The sequence below is a fragment of the Dryobates pubescens genome, chromosome Z, assembly GCF_014839835.1.
Source record: "Dryobates pubescens isolate bDryPub1 chromosome Z, bDryPub1.pri, whole genome shotgun sequence".
Lineage (NCBI taxonomy): Eukaryota > Metazoa > Chordata > Aves > Piciformes > Picidae > Dryobates > Dryobates pubescens.
Window position 1 is genome coordinate 77,819,619 of NC_071657.1, and position 23,510 is coordinate 77,843,128.

A 23,510-nucleotide genomic window follows, 5' to 3' on the forward strand; every position below is an offset into this window, starting at 1 on the left:
CTCCTGCGCCCAGCTTGGTGTCGTCAGCAAATTTACTGATGATGGACTCGATGCCCTCGTCCAGATCATCAATAAAGATGTTAAAGAGCAAGGGGCCCAGTACTGATCCCTGGGGCACACCACTGGTGACTGGCTGCCAGCTGGATGTGGCACCATTCACTACCACTCTCTGGGCTCGGCCCTCCAGCCAGTTCCTAACCCACTGCAGTGTGCTCCCATCCAAGCCATGGGCTGACAGCTTGGCCAGGAGTTTGCTATGGGGAACGGTGTCAAAGGCCTTGCTGAGGTCCAGGTAGACTACATCCACAGGCCTCCCCACATCCACCAGGCGGGTCACCTGATCATAGAAGGAGATCAGGTTGGTCAGGCAGGACCTGCCCTTCCTAAACCCATGCTGGCTGGGCCTGATCCCTTGGCCATCCTCTAAGTGTTGTGTGATTGCACTCAGGATGACCTGCTCCATAATCTTTCCTGGTACTGAGGTCAGGCTGACAGGCCTGTAATTCCCTGGCTCATCCAACCGGCCCTTCTTGTGGATGGGTACCACGTTGGCCAGCTTCCAGTCATCTGGGATCTCTCCAGTGAGCCAGGACTGATGAAAAATAATGGAGAGTGGCTTGGCCAGCTCATCTGCCAGCTCTCTCAGCACCTTAGGATGGATCCCATCTGGTCCCATGGACTTGTGGGGGTCCAAGCTGCTGAGGAGAGCTCCTATCACTTGCTCATGGAACACAGGGAAACCATGCAGCTCCCTGGCTCCCTCTGCCAGCTCTGCAGGCCAGCTGTCTGGTAGACGTTCTTTCCAGCTAGTAAAAACTGAGGTAAAGAAGGTGTTAAGTACCTCTGCCTTTTCCTCATCCTGTGTTACAACATTTCCTTCCATGTCAACCAAGGAGTGGAGGTTGTCCCTGCCCTTCCTCTTGCTATTAATATATTTATAGAAGGACTTTTTGTTGTCCTTCACAGCAGAGGACAGTTTAAGTTCCAAATATGCTTTTGCCTCCCTAATTTTCCTCCTACATGCCCTAGCAACCTCTTTAAACATTCCATGGGTTGCCTCACCTTTCTTCCAAAGATTATACACCCTCTTTTTTTCCCTTAGTTCAATTAAAAGTTCATTACACAGCCAGGCTGGCCGTCTGCCCCGGCGGCTCCTCTTCCGGCACATTGGCACAGCCTGCTCCTGAGCCTTCATCAGCTCTTTCTTGAAGCAGGTCCAGCCCTCCTGGACCCCTTTATTTTTAAGGGCTTTCTCCCAAGGAACCCTCTGAATTATGTCCTTGAGCAACCTGAAGTCCGCCCTCCGGAAGTCCAGAGTGGAGGTCTTCTTGCTGCCCCTCTTAGCTTGACTGAATACTGAAAATTCTATTATTTCATGGTCACTGGCCCCTAAACAGCCTCCGACCACCACATCACCCACCAGCCCTTCCCTGTTGGTGAAGAGGAGGTCAAGCATAGCCTTGCCCCTGGTAGGCTCACGCAGCACCTGGGATAAGAAGCTGTCCTCTATGCAGTCTAAGAACCTCCTAGACTGCCTCCTCTCTGCTGTGTTGAGATCCCAGCAGATGTCAGGCAGGTTGAAGTCGCCCATGAGGACATTGGACCTGATGGAGAGAGTCCAGATAAGGGACATGGAAATGATCAGAGGGTTGGAGATCCTCTGCTGCTAGGACAGGCTGAGGGAGCTGGGGTGTTTAGCCTGGAGAGGAGCAGGCTCCAGGAAGACCTTAGAGTAGCCTCCCAGTACCTGAAGGGGCTGCAAGCAGGCTGCAGAGGGACTGTTCCCAAAGGCCTGCAGGGACAGGAGGTTTGAAATGAGAGCGGAGCAGATTGAGATTGGCTGTGAGGAACAAGTTCTGCACCAGGAGGGTGCTGGAACACTGGGAAATGTTGCCCAGGTGCCCAGGGAGGTGATTGGGGCCCATCCCTGGATATTTTCAAGGTGAGGCTGGACAGGGCTCTGGGAATTTGGTTTTTTTCCCCCATCAGTTCATTTTTCTTTCTCTTTGAAGTCCCTCACAGTTCCCAAAGGTGACCGCCCAGATGAGGTGGAGCCCTTCCAGTTCAGCATGTCCAATATCATCAAAGATAACCTTCCTGGAAGCTTTGAATGCATCCAACAAACAACCTCAGGGTGAGTTTTACTTCACATCTTTCTCTTTCATAGCCAGTTTGAGTAGATTCTGTGGCTTTGAGCACGCAGTGGAAACCTCTAACAGCAGCCTGCTGTCAGTGATGAGCTGCAGCAGGGAATTAGCTCCATGGTTTCATGACAGTTATAAATGTTGGCTTTGATTTTGATTTATTTGAGGTTTGCCCTTAAAAGTGATTTAAAAAAACCCCAACAACAACCGAAACAAGGAAGTGACCTTTGAGTAGTTTCTCAACTCTCAGTGCTGTTTTTAAAAGCATTTGGAGCTTGGCATCCCCAGCACAGACCATGTGTAAATGTATTCCATGCGGCTGTGGTGCCCAGAGGGGTGGTACATGGCTCTGGGGGGTGCTCAGCATGCTGGAGGGAAGGGAGAGCACCCAGAGGGGCCTGCACAGGTGACTCAGTGCCAACCTCATGATGTTCAACCAAGCCAAGTGCAAGGTCCTGCCCCTGGGTGGGGAGAGGCTGGCACAGGCTGTCCAGGGAGGTGGTGGAGGCACCATGCCTGGAGATGTTCAAGGTCATACTTGATGTGGCCCTGGGCATTCTGCTCTAGCTGGAGGTGTCCCTGCTGCCTGCAGGGGGCTGAACAAGCCGCCCTTGCAAGCTCCTTCCCAGCGTCCTGCGACGCGCTTGGAGGCAGCCGGCAGTAGCGCCGCCCAGCGGCGCCGCTCCACCCACAGACCACAGCTCCCAGCGTGCCCCGCGCCGCCAGGCCTCTCGGCGCCCACCGTGCCCGGAAGCAAGATGGCGGCGGCCGGGGCCGCGCAGCAGTGCTGAGTCGGTTCGCGCATGCGCACGGGCGGCGAGTGGTCGTGGCGGCAGCGGCAGCGGCAGCGGCAGCAGGGACAGGTAAAACCCGGCTGGGGGATCCTAGCCCGGTGGTTGGGTCTGGTCGTTTGTGTTTTCTTCGTGCCGTGTCTTCCCGCATCGGCCACCCTCGGGGGAGCTGCTGGCGTGGAGCCGCTTTTCCCCCTGCGGCCCTGAGGCGCCGGTCACCGCCCGTGGCCCGCCCGACTTTCCCTCGCTGCGGGACAAGGTTGCGGAGGTTTTCTTCCCCCCAGGGTTTGCTCCTGCGTGGTCGCTTTTCTATCTGGAGGTGGAAAAAGGAGCTCGGGGGTGGTCATCGGGGTGCTTGTGCCGATCGAGGAGTCCGTGCCCCCTCGGGAGGGAGTTGATCTGCAGGGGCTGTTGAGCTACGCGAGTCTGACAGATTTGTTTGTAATCTGGTAGGATCTGAGGGGAGGTTCGCTCTCTGTCCTTTTGTGCGTCCTCAGCAAGGGTTCTTCACCCGGTGTGCAAAGCACCGCTCCGCACACCGCGTCGAGGTGTTTGCCCTTATTTTCGCGTGGCGGAATCGGGTCCCAAGTACCTCACAGCGCCCAGCAGTGCCAGGCACAGGATGTTTGTGTTGGCGCAAACCCTTGGTTTTCCTAACCCATCCTGCTGCATTCATGTGTCTGCTCTCTAACGGTTCAATCAGATGAGGGAGGTTCTCTAATGAGCAGGGTCTTTTTTACTTCAGGTGTGTGTATTTTAGCGTCAGAATTCGCCAGGGTTAGGTCAGCATACTCTCTTAGCTCCTCTTTGGTCCATGGAATCATACAATGGTCGATTGGAAGGCACCTCCCAAGGCTATCCAGTCCAACCCCCTGCAGTCAGCAGGGACATCCCCAACCAGATCAGGTTGCCCAGAGCCCTGCCGAGCCTCACCTGGAATATCTCCAGGGATGTAGCCTAAACCATCTCCCTGGGCAGCCTGTGCCAGTGTTCCACCACACTTAAGCTGCAGAGCTTGTTCCTCACATCCTGTCTAAGTCTACCTTTCCACAGCCGTTGTCCCTGGTCCTTGTCCCTGCAGGCCTTTGGAAACAGTCTCTATCTGTCCTTCTTGTAGCCTCTTCAGGTACCAGAAGGCTTCTCTGAGGTCACCCTGGAGCCTCCTCCTCTCCAGGCTGAACACCCCCAGCTCCCTCAGCCTGGCCTCGTAGCAGAGCTGCTCCAAGCCCCTGATCATTTTTGTGGCCCCCTCTGGACCTATTCATCAGGTCCAGGTCCTTCCTGTGCTGAGGGCTCCAGACCTAGATGCAGTACTCCAGGTGAGGTCTCACCAGAGCAGTCCAAAAGTTACCTCTTTTGTCACCTTATGCCTAGCTCAGGTGGAGCAAAGACACTGTTTTGTTTTACATCCTGCTCAGGGTTAGGTGCTCTCTGTGGTACTTCCACTGTGCTTCTTCCAAAATGCTGTGGTAATTTTTAAGCCTTTCTCTTTCAATGTCACTGTCCTTACTAATTCATCTCTAATTCACCTCCAGCTGTTCTCTTGCTTTTCAGATGTTAAAATGCTTTTTTTGTGTTGTTCAGTTTGCCGCTTTTCCTGTCTCAGTTGTTTCTCAGCCTTATCTTATTTAGTCATTTTTGGTTACAGTGTTTCTAAAGTTCACTTGAGGATAAATATTTGTTATGGGCCTCCAAACAGAGCATGGTAGTATCTGACTTTAAAAATATGAATATTGCTTTGGAACAGGTTGCCCAGGGAGGCTGTGGCTGCCTCCTTCCTGGAGATGTTCATGGCCAGGATGGATGAGGCCTAGAGCAACCTGGGCTAGTGGGAAGTATCCCTGCCCATGGCAGGGGCTCAGAACTGGATAATCTTTAAGGTCCTTTCCAACCCAAGCCATTTTATGTCTTTTAAAATGCTTATTTGTTTTCACTCTGCATTAGGTGTGTGTGAAGGGAGAGGAGCTTTTCAGACCACACCTGAACATAGTGACAGGCTGGTCATGGTGCTGCTGTGGAGAGCACACAGCAGTCTTTAGGGGAGGTGATTTCTGCCACTTTGCTCTGGTGAGACCTCGCCTCTGGTGAGCAGCCTTCAAGTATCTGAAGGGGACTCCAAGAAGGCTGTAGAGAGACTGTCTGCAAAGGCTTGCAGAGACAGGACCATGGGCAATGGCTTGAAATGAGAGAAGAGTAGATTTAGATTGGATGTTAGGAACAAGTTCTGTACCATGAGGGTGGTAGAACACTGGAACAGATTGCCCAGGGAGGTGGCTGAGGCCTTGTCCATCCCTGAAGATGTTCAAGGTGAGGCTGAACAGGGCTCTGGGCAACCTAATCTAGTTGTCCCTGCTGACTACAGAGGGGGTTGAACTGGATGACCTTTGGAGGTCCCTTCCAACCCAGACCACTCTATGATTCTATGAGAACATGTCTGGTCAAGATGCCTTTTAAGCACAGCTCCCTGTTTGCTAATTCCTCTTTAAAAAGAAACTACCTACAGGCTGTCTTTGTAGGAGTCTGACTAAAGTGCCTGTCATAGAACACTTCTCCTCCTGTTTAACGTTAAACCTTAGCCAAAATTTTGTTTTGTGGTAGTTACTTTTTATTACCTAACTGCTTGAAGTATTGCCTTAATCCTGGCTGGGGACTAGTTTTAACCATAGTATTTGTTTCAGCAGTTTTCAGTGTATATATTTTGGCCTGTTGCTGTCTGTTTCTGTGTTTAAATTACTCTCTGTGCAATTGCAGTTGGACACAAGCAACATGTTGTATTTAATACACCTTTTTAATCAGAACTAATTGTATGTCTTCTGTTTTTTCTTCCTTAGTAGCCACAATGTCAAACAAGGAGGTGAAGGCTGCCTTGAAGAGCGCTAGAGAAGCAATACGAAATAAAGATTATAAGGAAGCCTTAAAACATTGCAAGGTAATTATATCTTCACTTGCAAGTTAATGTTTTCCTGCACATTTAGTTTGCTGTTCCCATATTCCTGCAGCTGTATGGTTTTGCAGAGTGTGGAGTATGTTATTGACTTAATAGTTGAGATTGATATTTCACTGATCATTCATGTTGGTTGCCCTCAGGCAACTAACTTCATTCCTGCCTAAAGGTTTACCTTTATTCCTCTTGCCTTTTGCATTTGCTTATATGGTGACAAGAATATCAAGTCTAGGATGATAAAAATCCATTTCTAGTCCGGGTTTTTATTGCTGAACTAATCCAGACTTATTGATGAACTACAAATATGGTCACTGGCAGAAATATTCAGATATGAAGCATTCTCTAGCATAGAAAGCTGAAATTATTCATCTTAGCCTTTACCTAAAAAATACTTCTGGTTTTAGCAGACAGAATAATTCACCAATAGTTCACCAACCTTAGTGCATGGATCTGTAAGATGCATTTCACTCATCAGTTTCACTTAAAATTGTGTATTTCTAGGCAGTCTTGAAGCAAGAAAAAACTAACTACAATGCTTGGGTGTTTATTGGCCTGTCAGCTGCTGAGTTAGACCAGCCTGATCAGGCCAAAGGAGCATACAAGAAGGCTATTGAATATGAACCAAACCAGTTACTGGCATGGCAGGTATGTAAATGTCCAGGTTCACTTCCCCCCCACACCCCCCAAGAAGTCTTATTTGGGAGTTAAGTATAGAAACAGGCAATGTGTTTTCTTCAGGCCCTTAGTTCTGCTGAAGCTTCAGTGCAGATGAGGTTTGTATTATGTGTCCAAAGTAAAGCCATGGGTAGGTGCATGTGTGGCAGGGTGAACTTTTAGCTTCCCCATACTTAAGTTTGTGTTTCTTGTGTGACTGGAGAGCAGTGAAACACAAACTGGATACAGTAAATTAATTTGTGCCAAGGAATTTCTGGGAAACATTTCACACTGCTTCCGTGGTAGGAAAGAAACTTTTCCTCCGAACTTGCCTTTAAAACTTCCAGCGCGCAGTGGGTTGTTGCTGAGTTTTGTGGTTGTTACTTAAAAGCAATAATATAACCTTTAAAGTAGCTGCTGCATGGAGGACAGCTTGTAACCCTCTATGGTTACAACACACAGCCCTGGTACTTAAGAGTTCAGTGGAGCGTGAGGTTGCACATTAGGTCTGTCTCTGATGCCAGCTATGGATAGGTTTCTATGGTGGTAGGGTTCTTTAATATTTTTAACATAAATGTCTTTCAGATTATAACTATTAATGCCTGGTAACAAACAATGTAGAAAACATGTTCTGTTTTTGTGTTAGTATATGTTGTTATACTTGGAGGCAGGCCTTTTATCCTATGACATAGTGTGCTTTGTATGTTGTCAGCTGTGTAGATGGGATGGTGTAATATATGCACCTCTGCTGTGAGGCCAGGCTGAGGGAGCTGGGGTTGTTCAGCCTAGAGACGAGAAGACGCTGGCAGGACCTCAGAGCTGCCTTCCAGTACCTGAAGGGATTCTGCAGGAAGGCTGCAGAGGGACTTTTCTTGAGGGTGTCTAGAGGCAGGACAAGGGGGAGTGGTTTGAAGCTGAGGCAGAGCAGGGTTAGAGTGGAGCTGAGGAAGAAGAAGTTCATTAGTATGAGGCTGGTGGGACTGTGGAATAGGCTGCCCAGGGAGGCTGTGGATGCCTCTTCCCTGGAAGTGTTCAAGGCCAGGTTGGATGAGCATGCAAGTCTAGTTGAGAGGTGTCCCTGCCCATGGTGGCAAGGTTGGAGTAGATGATCTCTGAGGTCACTTCCAACCTAAACCACTCTGTGGTTCTGTGATGCAAGTTTTAAATAGTTGTTGGCATAAGTTAAGAAAGTGAGAAGAGCTTCTAGTTTAAGTTGAGTTGATTCAGAGAGCTGTGCAGAATATCAGTGTAGATTCTGCTCAGAGATTACTACATTATCACTTGACCCCCTGGAAGGCAATGAAATAACTTGTGTAGGCAAAGCTTGCAGTGTTCTAACTGTTTGCACAAAATCTTTATTTATTTATTTTTTTAAAAAGGGATTAGCAAATCTTTATGAGAAATCCAACCAAGCAGATGTCAAAGAAGACCTGGCAGAGGTTTACCAAAAGCTCTTGGAACTCTACAAGAGGTAAAGGATATCTAAGAACATAATTCAGTCTGAGGTTTCTCATTCGGTGAATGGTGTGGCTGAATACACAGGATAGTCTTTTCTGGTTTAAAAGCTTTGCCACATCAGTGGGTCAGCACTTGTTGTGAAGGTTTGCTCTACTTGGAGAAGATTTCTTGATGCTCTCCCTTATAGCAGGGCAAAACCTCGGAAAATAATTGTAGCCGAATTTAGCAGTTTAGGGAATTCTTTGTTATTCTGTGTTGCCTGTCTGACCTCACTGCCTTCAAGCATTTAGGCTCTGATAGTTCATTGTCTGCTTTAATAGCTAGGCTTGTTTCTCTCTGCTTTGAAGATCACACAGTAAATGTCATATGAGTCATACAGGTGAAGCTCTGAACGAATCTAATTCTCAGATGTTTTTCTGGCTGCCTGGAGTGTTCAGGTTTTTGATGTGTTTGGGCTTTTTGTTTGTTTGTTTTTAATAAGGAAATTGTGCAAAAAGAAGAATATCATCCTCAAAGTTTGTTGTAGTTTTTCTTGGGGTTTTGTTTGGTTGGGGTTTTTTTGTTGGTTGGCTTCTTTATTTTGGGGTTTTGTTTGTTTATGGGGTTTTTGTGTTTTTTTTTTTCCCCCCCTCATACTTCTGTGAGTATGAGGTGACTGAAACTTTCAGTGTGATCTGTTGTTATTTATCTTAAATATTTGTTTGGCAGCTGAAGCTACCAAAAAAAAGTCAGAATTTGGAAAAAAAAACCCCACCTCTGCTGCTTTATGGAAAATTTAGCTTGTCTGTGTGGAATTTTCTGATTTTCTTCCTTTCTGCTTTCCAGTAGTGACAAGCAGAAATGGTGTGATGTATGTAACAAGCTTGCAGAACTCTATCATCAAGAGAAGAAATGCTTAGAGGTAGGTTGTCTACTTTCTCTTTCCCACCAGGAAGTTTCCATCTGATCAGAACTACCTCCTTTTTGTCAAAGAATCTACTCAATTTTGACACTCTTATGATTCCCTTGTAGACCACAACCAGGAAAACTGATTTTAACTATATTCTTTCATTTTCTCCTGTGTAAGACATGGATGCAATCAGCTGAACTGACAAAATTACACAAAGAATTAGTATGCAGCATGGAAGGGTGGAACATCATGCCTCTGGTTTAGTTCTAGAAGTCCAGCATGCTCCCAAAATCACATTTACAGGCCGTAGGAGTGAGGTGTCCTTTGCCTGGCTTGGCCGGTTTTAGGTATGTGATGAGCCCTTCACTGGTTGTGATGCCTGCCTAGGTTCTCCTGATACTTCACAGTATGACACTGTAGTTAGCTTTGGGTCCTGAACTCCAAGAAGGACATTGAGAGGCTGGAGCAGGTCCAGAGAAGGGCAACAAAGCTGGGAAGGGTCTGAAGAACAGGGCTGGGGGGGAGCAGCTGAGGGAGCTGGGGGGGTTTGGTGTTGGAGAAAAGGAGACTGAGGGAGACCTCATTGCTCTCTACACCTCCCTGAGATTGGAGCAAGGTGGGAGTCAGTCTCTTCTCCCAAGGAATAAGTGATAAGACAAGAGAAAAAGTCCTGAAGTTGTGCCAGGGGAGGTCAAGGTTGGCCATGGGGAATAATTTCTTTGCTACAAGAGTGGTCATGGATTGGCACAGTCTGCCCAGGGAGGTGGTGGAGTCCCCGTGCCTGGAGATGTTGCAGCAAGCTGTGGCCATGGCACTTGGGGCAGGGTTTGGTGGCCATGGTGGTGTTGGGTTGAAGGTTGGACTGGATGACCTTGGAGGACTTTTCCAACTCAAACAACTCTATGACTCATGACAGAGGGTAAGGTGGAATTTGTACACAGCCTGAGTGCAATTAGAATAGAATAGAATAAACCAGGTTGGAAGAGACCTTCAAGATCATTGCGTCCAAACCCCTCAACCAATCCAACCCACCTAAACAACTAAACCATGGCACCAAGCACCCTATCAAGTCTCCTCCTGAACACCTCCAGTGATGGTGACTCCACCACCTCCCCGGGCAGCCCATTCCAATGGGCAATCACTCTCTCTGTGTAGTACTTCTTCCTAACACCCAACCGAAACCTCCCCTGGCACAGCCCAAGATTGTCTTGCTGCTGCATTCCATGCACAAGGACACACAAAGCTGCTCCAGGGTATCAAAGGTTCAGCCCACCTAGCACTCAGGAAGTCCAGGTCTGCAGGACTATTGCAGAGGTCCTCATGGCTCAGTTTACCATGAGGTGGAGCACTTAAATCGCTGAATGGTTCCACAGCAATGCTGATGTCCCTGCAGTAATGTTACAGGATCCATACGTCTGCAGTTACACTGTCAACTTCTTTCCTCATTCAAAAAGCTGCTTTCTTAGCAGGTGGTGCATGGTCTTAGTAAGTGTCACCTTCTCCCCTTCCCTCTAACAATGGAAAATTAAACATTTTGCATACTGATTAGCATCAGGCTGACGACTAGAAGTTACCTCCAAAGCCCCTTGGCATACAGGTGTCTGACACTGAAACATTTAGCAAATGAAGGCAGACTTGCTCCATGTGCAATGGGAAGCCACAGGTTAGGCTCCAGGGTCTTATTTTCTCTTCAGTCCTGTTGAGTTTTCCACACTGGAATTTCAACTGCTGCTGTTCCTGTTCTTCTGTTCATAGTGCTGTAGATGCAGCAAGGCTTCCAATTTTTAATTCAGAGTTTGTCAGATGACTGTTCATTTCTACTGATGATTTCCGCCAATACTCAGAGTCAGAATTCATACCTCACTGCTCCCTACAACTCCCTGAAAGAAGATTGGAGTGAGGTGGGGGTTGGTCTCTTCTCCCTAGTCTCAGGTGACAGAAAGAGAGGAAATGGCCTGAAATTGTGCCAGGGGAGGGTTAGGTTGGGCATGAGGAACAATTTCTTTGCTGCAAGAATGGTCAGGGATTGGAGCAGGTTGCCCAGGGAGGTGGTGAAGTCCACATTCCTGGGGATGTTGTGGAAAGATGTGGCCATGGTACTTGTGGCCATGGTGGGTTTGGGTTGATGGTCTTAGAGGTCTCTTAGAGGTCTTCTCCAAACGAAACAGTTCTATAATGCTATGCTCTTGAATGTTATCTCATTGACTCTACTTTGAAAGGTAGACAGCCCTCACACAGTGCTATGGGGGTTACTGTTGCCCTTATCGGAAGTCCAGTAAATCTGGCCTGTCACTTTAAATGTTGCTCTGCTGTCTACATTGCAGGTGGCTGAGTTATGGCAGAAGCTCATAGATATGAAACAGGAGGAAGGTGCAGAACAGGCAGAGCTTCATCAGCTTTGGAAGAAGAAGATCCAGTTCCTGAAGGACAGTACACAGGACCAGGATAATAAGACTGAGCAGTTGGTAATGTTTCTCATTTCTACTCTTCTGGATACATGCATAGGACATTGAGGTGATGGGATGTGTCCAAAGAAGGTCAATAAAGCTGGTAAATGGTCTAGAGGAGCAGCTGAGGGACCTGGGGTTGTTAAGTCTGGAGAAGAGAAGGCTGAGGGGGGACCTCAATGGTCTCTACAGCTCCCTGAAAGGAGGCTGGAGCCAGGTGGGGGGGGGTTGGTCTCTTCTCTGTGATCAGGTGATAGAAGGAGCAGAAATGGCTTGATACTGTGCCAGGGGAGGGTTAGGTTGGCCATGAGGAACAATTTATTTGCTGCAAGAATGGTCAGGGGTTGGCACAGACTGCCCAGGGAGGTGGTGGAGTGCCCATCCCTGGAGTATTTGAGAGTCATGTAGGCCTGGTGCTGCGGGACATGGTTCAGCCAAGAGCTTCTTAGTGTAAGGCTGATTATTGGACTCAATGATCTTCAAGGTCTTTTCCAACCCAGGAAATTCTGGGTGGCTCTGTGATGTTTGTAGTGCAGCTGGACATCCAGTGACCCCTGAAAAACCACGCAAACCTTGTGAATTTGTCTCCTGAATGCTCAGTGGTCCTATACTCCTGAGGAAAAGATGGATGTTTTTACCTTCTGACAGAAACAGAGGGTGCAACAGTGTGAGGTGGGCTTTAGGTAGAGCAAGATAAGTCCAATCAGTCATCCTTGAACTCTTTCATAAGTTGTCTGCTAAGCTCTGCAGGAGCCCATATTTGCCCTGCTGCATTGTCCTACCTCTGCATGTTACAAGAGGCATCACTCATAAGCTTTAATAATGGGGTGAGTTGACCCTGGCTGAATGCTAGGTGCCCACCAAAGCTGCTTGTCTCAATCCCCTCCTGAGCTGGACAGGGAAAGAAAATAAAATGACAGGCTCCTTTCTTAAGTATATTGTCCTAGAGGTGCTACCACCAGCACATGGGCTCAGTTTGGCCAGTGGTAGGTCTGTCTTGGAGCTGGCTGGCATTGGTTCTCTCAGACATGGTGGAAGCATCTAGCAGCATATCACAGAAGCCACCTCTGCAGCCCCCCTGCTCCCAGGCCTTGCCAAGAAAACCCTATGCTGTCATTCTTCAAAAATCTAAACTTTTCCCTGCTTACCTCCAGGGTAGAATAGAGAACTTTGTGCTGGTTTTCCAGTTCTTTGTACCTGGTGCTCATCCTAGACAGCAGTGTTTTGGTTCAAATTTGGGGGTCTTTTCTTTTAAGCCTTCACTTCTTAGGCGAATGTCAAAGCTCATTGGAGCCTACTGAACTTGTCTTCTTTATGTCCAAAGGAAAAATTGCTGCGTTTACCAGATGAACCTCCTTCAACAGTGTGGTAGTGTGAAAGTTTAATCCTCCCACCCCATAAATCACAGATAACTCAGCTGGAGAAGTGACTGAAAAAGCTGTATTTTACAAGCTCAGGGCTCAGGTCCAGCCAACATGGATTTAGGAAGGGCAGGTCCTGCCTCTCCAGCCTGATCTCCTTCTATGATCTGGTGACTGCCTGGTGGACATGGGGAGGCCTGTGGATGTGGTCTACCTGGATTTCAGCAAGGCCTTTGATACCATCCCCCACAGCAAACTGCTGGCTAAGCTGTCAGCTCATGGCTTGGACAGCAACACTCTGTGCTGGGTTAGGAGCTGGCTGGAGGGCCGAGCCCAGAGAATGGTGGTGAATGGTGCCACATCCAGCTGGCAGCCTGTCACCAGTGGCGTCCCCCAGGGATCAGTGCTGGGCCCCATCCTCTTTAACATCTTCATTGATGATCTGGATGAGGGGGTTGAGTCAGTCATCAGCAAATTTGCAGATCACACCAAGTTGGGAACAGATGTTAGTCAGTTAGAAGAAGGGCTCTGCAGAGGGATCTTGACCAACTGGACAGATGGGCAGAGTCCAACAGGATGGCATTCAACAAGTCCAAGTGCCAGGTGCTGCACTTTGGCCACGGCAACCCCATGCAGAGCTACAGGCTGGGGTCAGAGTGGCTGGAGAGCTGCCAAACAGAGAGGGACCTGGGGGTGCTGATTGACAGCCACCTAAACATGAGCCAGCAGTGTGCCCAGGTGGCCAAGAAAGCCAATAGCATCCTGGCCTGCATCAGGAATAGTGTGGCCAGCAGGAGCAGGGAAGTCATTGTGCCCCTGTACTCTGCACTGGTTAGGCCATATCTTGAGTCCTGTGTCCAGTTCTGGGCCCCTCAGTTTAGGAAGGACATTGAGACACTTGAACGTGTCCAGAGAAGGGCAACAAGGCTGGGGAGAGGCCTTGAGCACAGCCCTGTGAGGAGAGGCTGAGGGAGCTGGGATTGTTTAGCCTGGAGAAGAGGAGGCTCAGGGGTGACCTCATTGCTCTCTACAACTACCTGAAAGGTGGTTGTAGCCAGGAAGGGGTTGGTCTCTTCTCCCAGGCAACCAGCACCAGAACAAGAGGACACAGTCTCAAGCTGTGCCAGGGGAGGTTTAGGCTCGAGGTGAGGAGAACGTTCTTCACTGAGCGAGTCGTTCGTCATTGGAATGTGCTGCCCAGGGAGGTGGTGGAGTCACCATCCCTGGAGGTGTTCCAAGAGGGGACTGAATGTGGCACTTGGTGCCATGGTCTAGTCATGAGCTCTGTGGTGACAGGTTGGACTTGGTGATCTTTGAGGTCTCTTCCAACCTTGGTGATACTGTGATACTGTGAAATTCCTTGGTAGGTCAGTGGGAATGTTCAGTCTGTTGCAGTCTCAGTCTGGACATCTGCTGTCTTTCTTCTGTTCCTGGCAGTTCTTGGACTAATGAGATAAGAAACTAATTATTTTCTTCCCTTAACAACGGCTTGGAACTAACAAAATTTCCTTTAATAATTGCTTTTCTCTCTAACCCTTTTTAGGAAAAAAAGGAGGAAAGGGGAAAAGGAATTTCTGGGGGAAGCCTCCTCCCAAAGGAGGGAGTTTTCTGTATTACATTCTTTCCTGTATATTTTTGTATATACTGTGAATACTGTGCATTGTGTATATATTCATTGCATTCGTCCTGCTTGTAAAAATACAGCTCTTTTCCATTTTGCCTCTCTGACTGAGTTAGCTGTTGTTTGGGGAGAGGATGGTGAGGGGAGGGAATTGAACTTTTACAGTATCACAGTATTGCCAAGGTTGGAAGAGACCTCGAGGATCATCGAGTCCAACCTGTCACCACAAACCCCACGACTAGACCATGGCACCAAGTGCCACATCCAATCTTCTCCTGAACACCTCCAGGGATGGTGACTCCACCACCTCCCTGGGCAGCACATTCCAATGACTAATGACTCTCTCAGTGAAGAACTTTCTCCTCACCTCGAGCCTAAACTTCCCCTGGCACAGCTTGAGACTGTGTCCTCTTGTTCTGGTGCTGGTTGCCTGGAAGAAGAGACCAACCCCTTCCTGGCTACAACCACCTTTCAGGTAGTTGTAGAGGGCAATGAGGTCTCCCCTGAGCCTCCTCTTCTCCAGGCTAAACAATCCCAGCTCCCTCGGCCTCTCCTCAGAGGGCTGCCACATCCCTAAAACCTCTTTTCCCCCTTTCTCCCCTTTTCCCAAAAAGGATTAAGAGAGAAAATGGCTATTAAGGGAAATTTCATTAGCTCAAAGCAGTTGTTAAGGAAAAAAGTTAGTTTTCTTCTTCTAAGTACAAGGTCAGCACCGGCCAAGAACAGAAGAGAAAAAGCAGCAGCGACTGAACTCAGACTGAGTTCTTAAAGCCACATTTCTACTGATCTACCAATGAAAATTGTTTAGAATTATCTTTGTTTTCCTTTCTCACACCTTAACATTTCAGCTAGAGAATTCTGTAGCTGTCCTTTTCTTAAAGGATGCAGCCTAAAACTGTCACAAACAGGAAGGCTGAAATTTCTCATCCCCAACCTGCCTAATGGCAGTGCTCCAGAAGGTTTGAAAACAGAAATAATTTTAGGCAGTGGGAAATTGAATCTGTATCCCTGCCTTTGGAGAAGGCAAGTGCTGTGACTTGTGAGCTTTGACATCAAAGAAGTGCTGCAGGCAGGACTGTGTTCTTTTGTCAGGACAAGAAGTTTAAGGAATAAAACTAAAAAGCTGCATAGATATCAGGAATGGGTTTCCCATACAAATCCACAGCTTGCTTTACTGTGCTTTTGAGTAAAGCACCTGAACCTGGAAGGTAATGGCATGGAAGGCAATGTTCCATGTAGTATTTGTGAGAAGCTGTGGACATCTTGGTGCACTGCTTCCTCTTATTTGGGTAGCCTGCAATTTGTGGTGCCTGTGTTGTCCAAAATGTGAGGAGTTAAGAAATAAAAGATCACATTTCTAGACTAGAGCAGGGAAGAGAGATGACAGCTAGCCATAGAAGATGTTTACCCAAGCTTTGTGGTGCCAAGCCCTTGTTTGAATTACAAGTAGGTGTGAGGGATCTGTGTAAGTCCTTAGGTGTTGCTGCTTCATAGAGTCAGAGTGCACTGGGTTGGAAGGGATCCTCAAAGGTCATCTTGTGCCAGTCCACTGCAGGGAGCAGGGACACCTCAAACTAGAGTAAGTTGCTCAGGGCCACTTTAAGTTTGACCTTGAATGTCTCTAGGGATGGGGTCTCTATCACACTTCTGGGCATCCTCTTCCAGTGTTCAACCACCCTCACAGTGAATAACTTCTGCAAATGTCCAACCTAAATCTCCTCTGTTCCAGTTTCAAACCATTGCCCTTGTTTCAGACAATGAACCTGCAGTAGCTCATTTGCCTTCATCCTGTCACTCCCAGCCCTTGGCAAAAGTCTCTTCCCAGCTCTTCTGTGGCCCCTTCAGGTGCTGGGAGGCTGCTCTAAGGTCTCCCTGGACCCTTCTCTTCTCCAGGCTGAACAGCCCCAACTTGTTCAGCCTGTCCCCATAGGGGACATAGGATGTGTAGGAGCAATTCAAACCTGTGCCAAAGTAGCTTCAAAATGGACAGAAGGAACCATTTCTGTACCAAGAGGGTAGTCAAAACCTGGAATAGGCTTCCTGGAGAGGTGGTTGATGCCTCAAGCCTGTCAGGGTTTAGGATCTTTTGGACAATGCCCTTAACTACATGCTTTAACTTTTGATCTTTAATAACATGCTTGAGCTTTAAACTTCAGCTTTTGGCCAGCCCTGAAGCGGCCAGGCAGCAGTCAGCCAGGATGATTGTTGTAGGTACCTTCCAGCTATAACATTTTCCTCGAGTCATGGCTTGTGGCACTCCTCATTACTTCTCATTTCAGCTTTTGTCTGCATTTGAACATGCCCTGAACTCTGCTGGCACTGTTCCTGGTGAGGACCACCAGCGTCTCTACAAGGACTTTATTCAGTGTTTGAGCAAGGTAAGATCATATTTGCCTTCATCAGTCAGAAGATGTGACACTCCACATCTGATTCTTCACACTAGTAACTATTTTACCTTTCTGCTTTCAAGCTTCCTCATGAAGCAGCTAGGTTGGAGAAGGCCTGTAAGGATATGATGGCCTTGTATCCTGCTGTCACCTATCCTTTGGAAGTACTTTCCTTGCACTTCCTTCAGTCAGGTGAGTAGGATGGATTGAAACATTCTAGAGGCTTAAATCTTTTACAGTTAGTTTTGTGACCATCTTTTTACCCCTCATGACCCAGTCCAAGGGCACTATTCAATTTCATGTTCTGTTTTTCACAGTCTGGAAATGAAAAGTGGTACCATGACTTGCTCTTCCTAGTATGTCACTGAATGGTGACTGTAAATTAGCAAAAACAGAGTTAAATCCAGACCTGGTACTGCACAGAGCAGCAGGGAATACCTTAAAAAAATATCAAAAGCAGCCCATCCAGATAAGTGATGGCTAGAAGAGGGAATGCAGAGTGTTAACCAGTGCTCTGAGGCTGAAGATATGCTGTATTTTGGTTGGTTGTCACACAGAAACTGCCTCTTGGCAAAAAAAAACCCCAAAATATTTGTGAAACTCTCTTCAGAAGGATGCCTGGTGAAGAGAGAATAAACAGATCTGTTTAGGGATTTCTTCCAATGAGGAAAGGACAATATCTGAGGGTAAAGATGTGGTAATTTCAGTAGTACAGAGACCTGAAAGTGTACAGCTGCTATTTTAATTAGCTCACTAAACAGTATTGTGCTAATGTTGGACACTTTCTCAGCATTTTAAAAAACTACTAAATTTTGGTCTTTTGTTTTATTGTTTAAGGCATCAGAAATTGACAGTATTTAAAACAAGGAAAGGAAATCAGGCAGAAAAACCCTGGTTTCTACAAAGAGTAATCACTTTCAGCTTAGGTAGAAGAATGCCCTTTCCAGTTTTCAAGGTAGGCTTCATGGAATAATGAGCAACATAAAACCAGAGAGATCTTCTCACTCTGATTTGAAAGGATGAAGACAGGTGAGCCCAGACTCCCATTTCCACATCAGAATGCTTCAGTTGTGGGAGAAATGTACAGAAAGTGATTCCCAAAGGGAAACAGAGCATCTGGTTGGCACAGCTCTTGTGTAGCAGTGCTCTGATAATGTCTCACCATCCCATGGCCACCTTGGGGTGGGGAGGATGGTGCTTAGATTGTAAGAAGGCTGTTTTGTTTGTATCTGAGTCATTCCAATCACATCTTAACCCTTCAAGCCCGAGATCTGTGGGTTTGTAGCTGGGAGGCTTGGCCAGTCATGTTCACCAAATACAAATCAAAGGCAGCCATAATGGTTTTAAAGAAAGCAGTAGTGCAAGGACTGCTTTTGCTCATTACAGCAGCTGCTGTAAGCAAGGACTGCTATCACAGCTAAACACAAGCCTAAAAAGCAAGTGGTACCAGTTAGAATTAAGCCAAGGCATGAAATGAGGAGGTTTCACTGCAAGATTGCCTCAGCAAGCTCATTGCAGCCCATCTGGGGTTTCAGAAGGCCTGCTCTGGGGGGAAATTGTCTTATTGCTTTATTTAATGCAGAGCTGGACATGGACATTCATCTGAGTTTACATGAAAAGCATGAGAAGGAATAAGTTGTTTATTAATGCAGCAAGTGCACCTGTAGTAGTAATTAAAAGTTCAGGTTTCAGCCTGACAGTTTGGGTTTTTCTTTTTTTGGTGGATCGGGGTGTTCAAATTCCTGCTTGTTTGGGTTTGGAGGTAGAAGGTGATCAGGATGTAGTACCTCTGAGAGTGGTGTATTTAATGAATGCATTGCTTTGAGCTCAAAGAACAGGGGTCATAGTCATGTAGATAATGTATACTGCTGTATGTTTTTCTAACTTAAAGTCTATAAAATGTTTCTTTTGCTGATACCAGGTACTTTGTCAGAAGAGGCCCTGGACTGTTTCTCCAGGCTTTTGGAGATGGATGCAAGCAATGGTCTAGGCATCATTAGTTGTGGTATCAAATGCCTGCAAGAAAAGAAATACAGGGAGGCCATAAAGAATCTTACTGAAGGTAAATGTGCAATGGGAGGTGTCAGCAATCTGTAAGTTGAACACCAGGTAGTTTTATGCTGGATATTTTAGGAATCTTACACTGACATTCTGCTCTGCCGCTTCTGAGACCAGATAGGCTTAGAAAAAACACTCAACATTTTCTCTGGGCATTGACTTGTTTTTTAAATGCAGCTTTAAGTATAACAGCTCTGTCATTGCTGCTGTAGTCAGCTCTGCAGTATTTTAGTGTGGTTAAGCTTCATTTAATCTAAATGGTACTGGGGAATTATTTGCAAGAAGGGCATGGAACTGCTGGAGAGGGTCCAGAAGAGGCCACAGAGATGATTAGAGGGCTGCAGAACCTTCCCCATGGGGACAGGCTGGGAGAGTTTGGGCTGTTCAACCTGGAGAAGAGAAGGCTCCAGGGAGACCTTAGAACAGCCTTTCAGTACCAACAGTACCTGACGGGGCTGCAGGAGCTTTGGGAAGGGACTTTTGCCAAGGGCTGAGAGTGCCAGGACAAGGGATGATGGCTTTGAGCTGGGAGAGGGGAGATTGAGTCTGGAGATGAAGAAGAAATTGTTGAGAGTGAGGGTGGGGAGACACTGGAACAGGTTACCCAGGGAGGTTGTAGATGCCCTCCCCCTGGAGGTGTTGAAAGCCAGGCTGGATGAGACCTTGAGCAACCTGGGCTGGTGGGAGGTGTCCCTGCCCATGGCAGGGGGTTGGAACTGAATGATCTTGAAGGTTCCTTCCAGTCCAAACCATTCTGTGAAGCAGTAAATACAGATATGAAGGAATGTGTAAAACAGAATGCAGCTCCTTTAATCCAATCACTGCATTTCCAAACCTGAATGAAGATGACTTCCTGTGGAAGTGACATCATTTTAAGACCTCTTTTAACACTCAGGTTGGGTAAACATTTGTATTGGTATCTAAAGAGAAACACTGCAGAGTTTATTTAGTTATTTATGATACCAGCCAGATTTGCTGAAGGGTTTTTTTACTGTTCTGTTGTTTATCTTGCTAGTACTGAAATGGCAAAGCTCTCTGCAAGTGATTGATGGTGGGGAGGAAAGGATTGTCCACTCTCACTGTGCTGGCCATGGCAAATTCAAACAAGCTGGTTAAGAAAGTTGGGTAATAAAGCATTTGGGATTTAAGCAATCAGGAGTCAGTCAGGGTATGCTGAGATCCTTTCATCCAGGTTTAGAGTAAGATTGCTTCTGACACTGGATTTCAGATTCTATAGCAGTTTACACACAATGAAGTGACTCTGAAATGCACATCTAAGGTGCTTAAGGCAAAAAGTCTTCCATGGAAAGCAAATCCTTCTGGCTTTACTGTTTTAACCAAAGCATACAACCTGTCTTTGACAAAAGATACATCTCCCAGATAATTTTATTTCTTTATATAGAATAGAATAGAATAGACCAGATTGGAAGAGACCTTCAAGATCATCACGTCCAACCCATCAACCAATCCAACCCACCTAAACAACTAAACCATGGCAAATGGTAGTATGTAATGCTCTGCTCATGAAGAGGATAATGCAAAGGGCAAGGCTCTTGGTATGATGTGTAAATGGATACAGCTTGGCAGTCTTCCCCTGCAAGCCAATGTGTGCATCTGGCTTTGAGACTCCCAGGAATGCCCACAAAACAACTTTTCAGTCAAATTTGGCTGCTCTAATAACTAAATTAATCCTGCAGTATTTCTCTGTAGAGACCAATGGAAACATTGACCCAGACTTGTGTCACTCAAATTCAGTTTTATTACTGAATCTTTAAGACAAGTTTAAGAGGAACTTTCAGTGAATAGTCTTGCTATCATGGTGGGGTTTATTTTGCTGTCTTGAAGGTCTGTAGGCCTTTTATGGCTTCAAAGAACTTTATAAAGAGGTCTACAGGCTGCTGATGTTGATGTCTGCTCAGAGTGAAGGACTTTTTCCTTCTTGAAACAAAATGCACCTTAAATGTAAAAAAAAAACATTTCCTCAGTTCCGTTCCCCCCCCTTTTATGCATGTGATGTTAGATACAGAACAAAGCCTATGCATATGTGCTTCTTAGTCTTTTCCTTGCTGCATGGAGACATCTATGTCTAAACCAGTTTAAAATAAGATTCAAAGGAAGAATTAACTGCAGGCTTTATCTGATTGAAAATGTGGTTTGGATGCCATTGTATGGCAATACAACATCTGCCAGCTACAGCATCTTTGCAGCAAGAGTGGTATTTTTTTTTCTTTAATAAGAGCCTTTTTGAAAATTCTGGTTTTGTTAGGTCTGCAGAAGACCAGCCAGTGTCCAGCAGCATGGCATTATTTGGCAGAGGCATACATGAGAATTCACAGGCACAGGGATGCTCTCCAGTCCTGCAATAAAGGTAACTGCTAACTGGAAGTGTGGCACCACGTTATGTAGTCCAGCCATCATGGCCTTTGCATGGTAGGTCTGAGTTAGCAGCGTCTCATGGCTTGTGCTGGTGTCTCCTGCTTTGAGTCAGAGCAATCCCATGAACCAGGCTTGGGGCAGAGTAGCTGGAAACTATCCAGCAGAAAGACCTGAGGTGGGGGTGGATGCCAGCAGTTAAAGTTAAGCCAGAAGTGTGCCCAGGTGGCCAAGAAGGCCACCAGCATCCTGGCCTGGATTACCAGTGGTATGGCCAGCAGGAGCAGAACAGGGATCATCCACCTGCGGTGGACATGGGTGAGGCTACACCTTGAGCAGTAGGTTCAGTTTTGGGTCCCTCACTCCAACAGGGACATGGAAGGGCTGGGCAGCAGGTCCAGAGAAGGGCAACTTGTTGAATAATAAGCTTGTAAAGTTTGCTGCTGTTCAAAGCAGACTGCAAAACCACAAGAGTGGGTAGCTGGGTGTTAATGAATAAAATTCATCATCTTAAATACAAAATCCTGCACTCATGGGAGAAGTGTTGCCACAAAGCTATCCTGGAGTCATGTGGAAGTTTTGGGAATAGTGGCGATCTTTGTATTTGTTTTTCTGTTGGGCTGGATGAAACTTTTCCCCTTGTCAACAGCTCTTCAGGCTCTTGGAACGGCTGAGGGTCCTAGTCTTCGGTGGAAGAACCTTGTCCTGCAGTTGAAAGCAGAGGCTTTGATTAAAACAGCTGATGCTGATGCTGCGGAAGAAGCCATTCAAGCACTCGATCAGGTGTTTAAACAGATGAAAATGTAGATTTAAAAGAATTGTTGTTGTTTTTCAAAGTGCTCTCATCTCCCTGCTCTAAAAACTCAAGCTGTCCATTTATCCTCTTTCTTCCTTTTAACATCTCTGTGGTTTAGACAACCCCTACCAATGTCGTGTCCTCCAAACACTCCACTTTCCTCTGGTTTTGTTTTTGTTTGCTTTTTTTGTTTGTTTTAGGCTTTGCTACAGCTGTGTTTCACTTCCCATTCTAATTCTATAAGCTGTCACTTTTAACCTTGCCTGATCTTGCTCAGTGCTACTGGGTTCTTGCTCATTTTTTGGCTGCTTTTCTTCTTGATGTGAATTGTTGTAATGACATTGCCTTGTCATTAGTCATGAACAAGAGCTAAGATCAGGTGGTTAAGCCATAAGCAGAAATTGCTGCCTCTCTATTTCTGTATCAGTTTCATTCTTTGCTGTTTAGACTTCTGTACCTTTCTCCTTGCTCTCTCCAGTCTACTACCGTTTTGTCCATCAAAATTGTTCTGCCCAAGGATTCTCAAAGCTATTCTGAATGATTTCTTGTCTCTGTCTTCATGCAGCCTACCTGTTTTTGACAGCTCTGATTCCTTAATCAAGGGAGAGAATAACTTGGTCCTGCCTCTTACTTGGTTTTCTAGATTGTGGATGCAAGCAGTGATCCAGTGGTTTTAGCTGTCAGGGGTCAGGCTTACCTAAAGAAAGGCTTAATTAATGAAGCTTCAAAGGTTAGTGCTGTGTTGTCATTCCTGTCTGCTGAGCAGAACTCTCTGCTTCCTAGAGGAGATAACCAGGGAAGAATTACCTCCTTTTGCAGATTTCACAAGAGCTTCTTTTGTCCCACCCTGATCTGGCGGAGTCCCATGCTCTGGAGGGTTTCATCCATTACTCCCAAAAGAACTATGAACAGGCAGAAAAAAGGTACAGTTCTATTGTTTTGTTTTTCTTTCCTCTGACAGGAAAATGTGGGGGGAGAATAAAATCCAGTGTGTGGCAGCTGGTGTGAATGTGTCTGATCTGCCCTGTGTTCCTTCTGTTTAGTTTTCTGAATGCTATTGAAAGAAAGGCTGAAACTGCAGAGTACCACGAGTGCCTGGGGCTCACATACTGGTTCATGAGTGATGAGACGAGAAGAGACAAAGGAAAAGCCCTTACTCAGTTCCTGAAGGTGAAAGATGCTGTAACTATTTCTGTAGAATTGGTGCTTTTTCTGTGTCAGAAACCAAAATGCAAAAGTCACTGACTAGAGTGACAGACTGGAACATCCTGCTTGTTGCCATTTGCAAGCCTCCAAACCCAACTTCAGCTGTGCAGAAAGGCACTACAGGTAGCTGTGCATTTACCTGGGATCTGACTGCTTTGTTTTCTTGTCTCATGAGGAAAGGATGAAAGTCCTGGGGCTGTTTTAATATGGAAAATTATAGAGTGGTTTTGGTTGGAAAAGATCATTGAGTCCATAAGAGAAGTCTGAGAGGGGATCTTCTGAGTGTTTGTAAATATTTGAAGAGTGGATGTCAAGAGGAAGGGGCCAGGCTCTTGTCAGTCATGTCCTGTGATAGGATACAGGGTGATGGATTCAAACTGG

The 23,510-nt window shown here is 46.6% G+C and overlaps 1 protein-coding gene across 1 annotated transcript in view; it reads left to right on the forward strand.

Annotated features, from left to right (window-relative positions):
- Nucleotides 1-5,770: 5,770 nt before the first annotated feature.
- SKIC3 (SKI3 subunit of superkiller complex) overlaps nt 5,771-23,510 on the forward strand; it is a 29,748-nt gene continuing 12,008 nt past the window's right edge. The window contains exons 1-13 of the mRNA XM_054177797.1: nt 5,771-5,864; nt 6,381-6,524; nt 7,913-8,004; nt 8,817-8,892; nt 11,205-11,345; nt 16,589-16,687; nt 16,780-16,888; nt 18,618-18,758; nt 21,021-21,122; nt 21,777-21,910; nt 22,567-22,653; nt 22,743-22,846; nt 22,967-23,093. Of these exons, the coding sequence (XP_054033772.1) occupies nt 5,775-5,864; nt 6,381-6,524; nt 7,913-8,004; nt 8,817-8,892; nt 11,205-11,345; nt 16,589-16,687; nt 16,780-16,888; nt 18,618-18,758; nt 21,021-21,122; nt 21,777-21,910; nt 22,567-22,653; nt 22,743-22,846; nt 22,967-23,093 (1,446 nt within the window). The 5' untranslated portion in view covers nt 5,771-5,774. The remainder of the gene's footprint in view (nt 5,865-6,380; nt 6,525-7,912; nt 8,005-8,816; nt 8,893-11,204; nt 11,346-16,588; nt 16,688-16,779; nt 16,889-18,617; nt 18,759-21,020; nt 21,123-21,776; nt 21,911-22,566; nt 22,654-22,742; nt 22,847-22,966; nt 23,094-23,510) is intronic.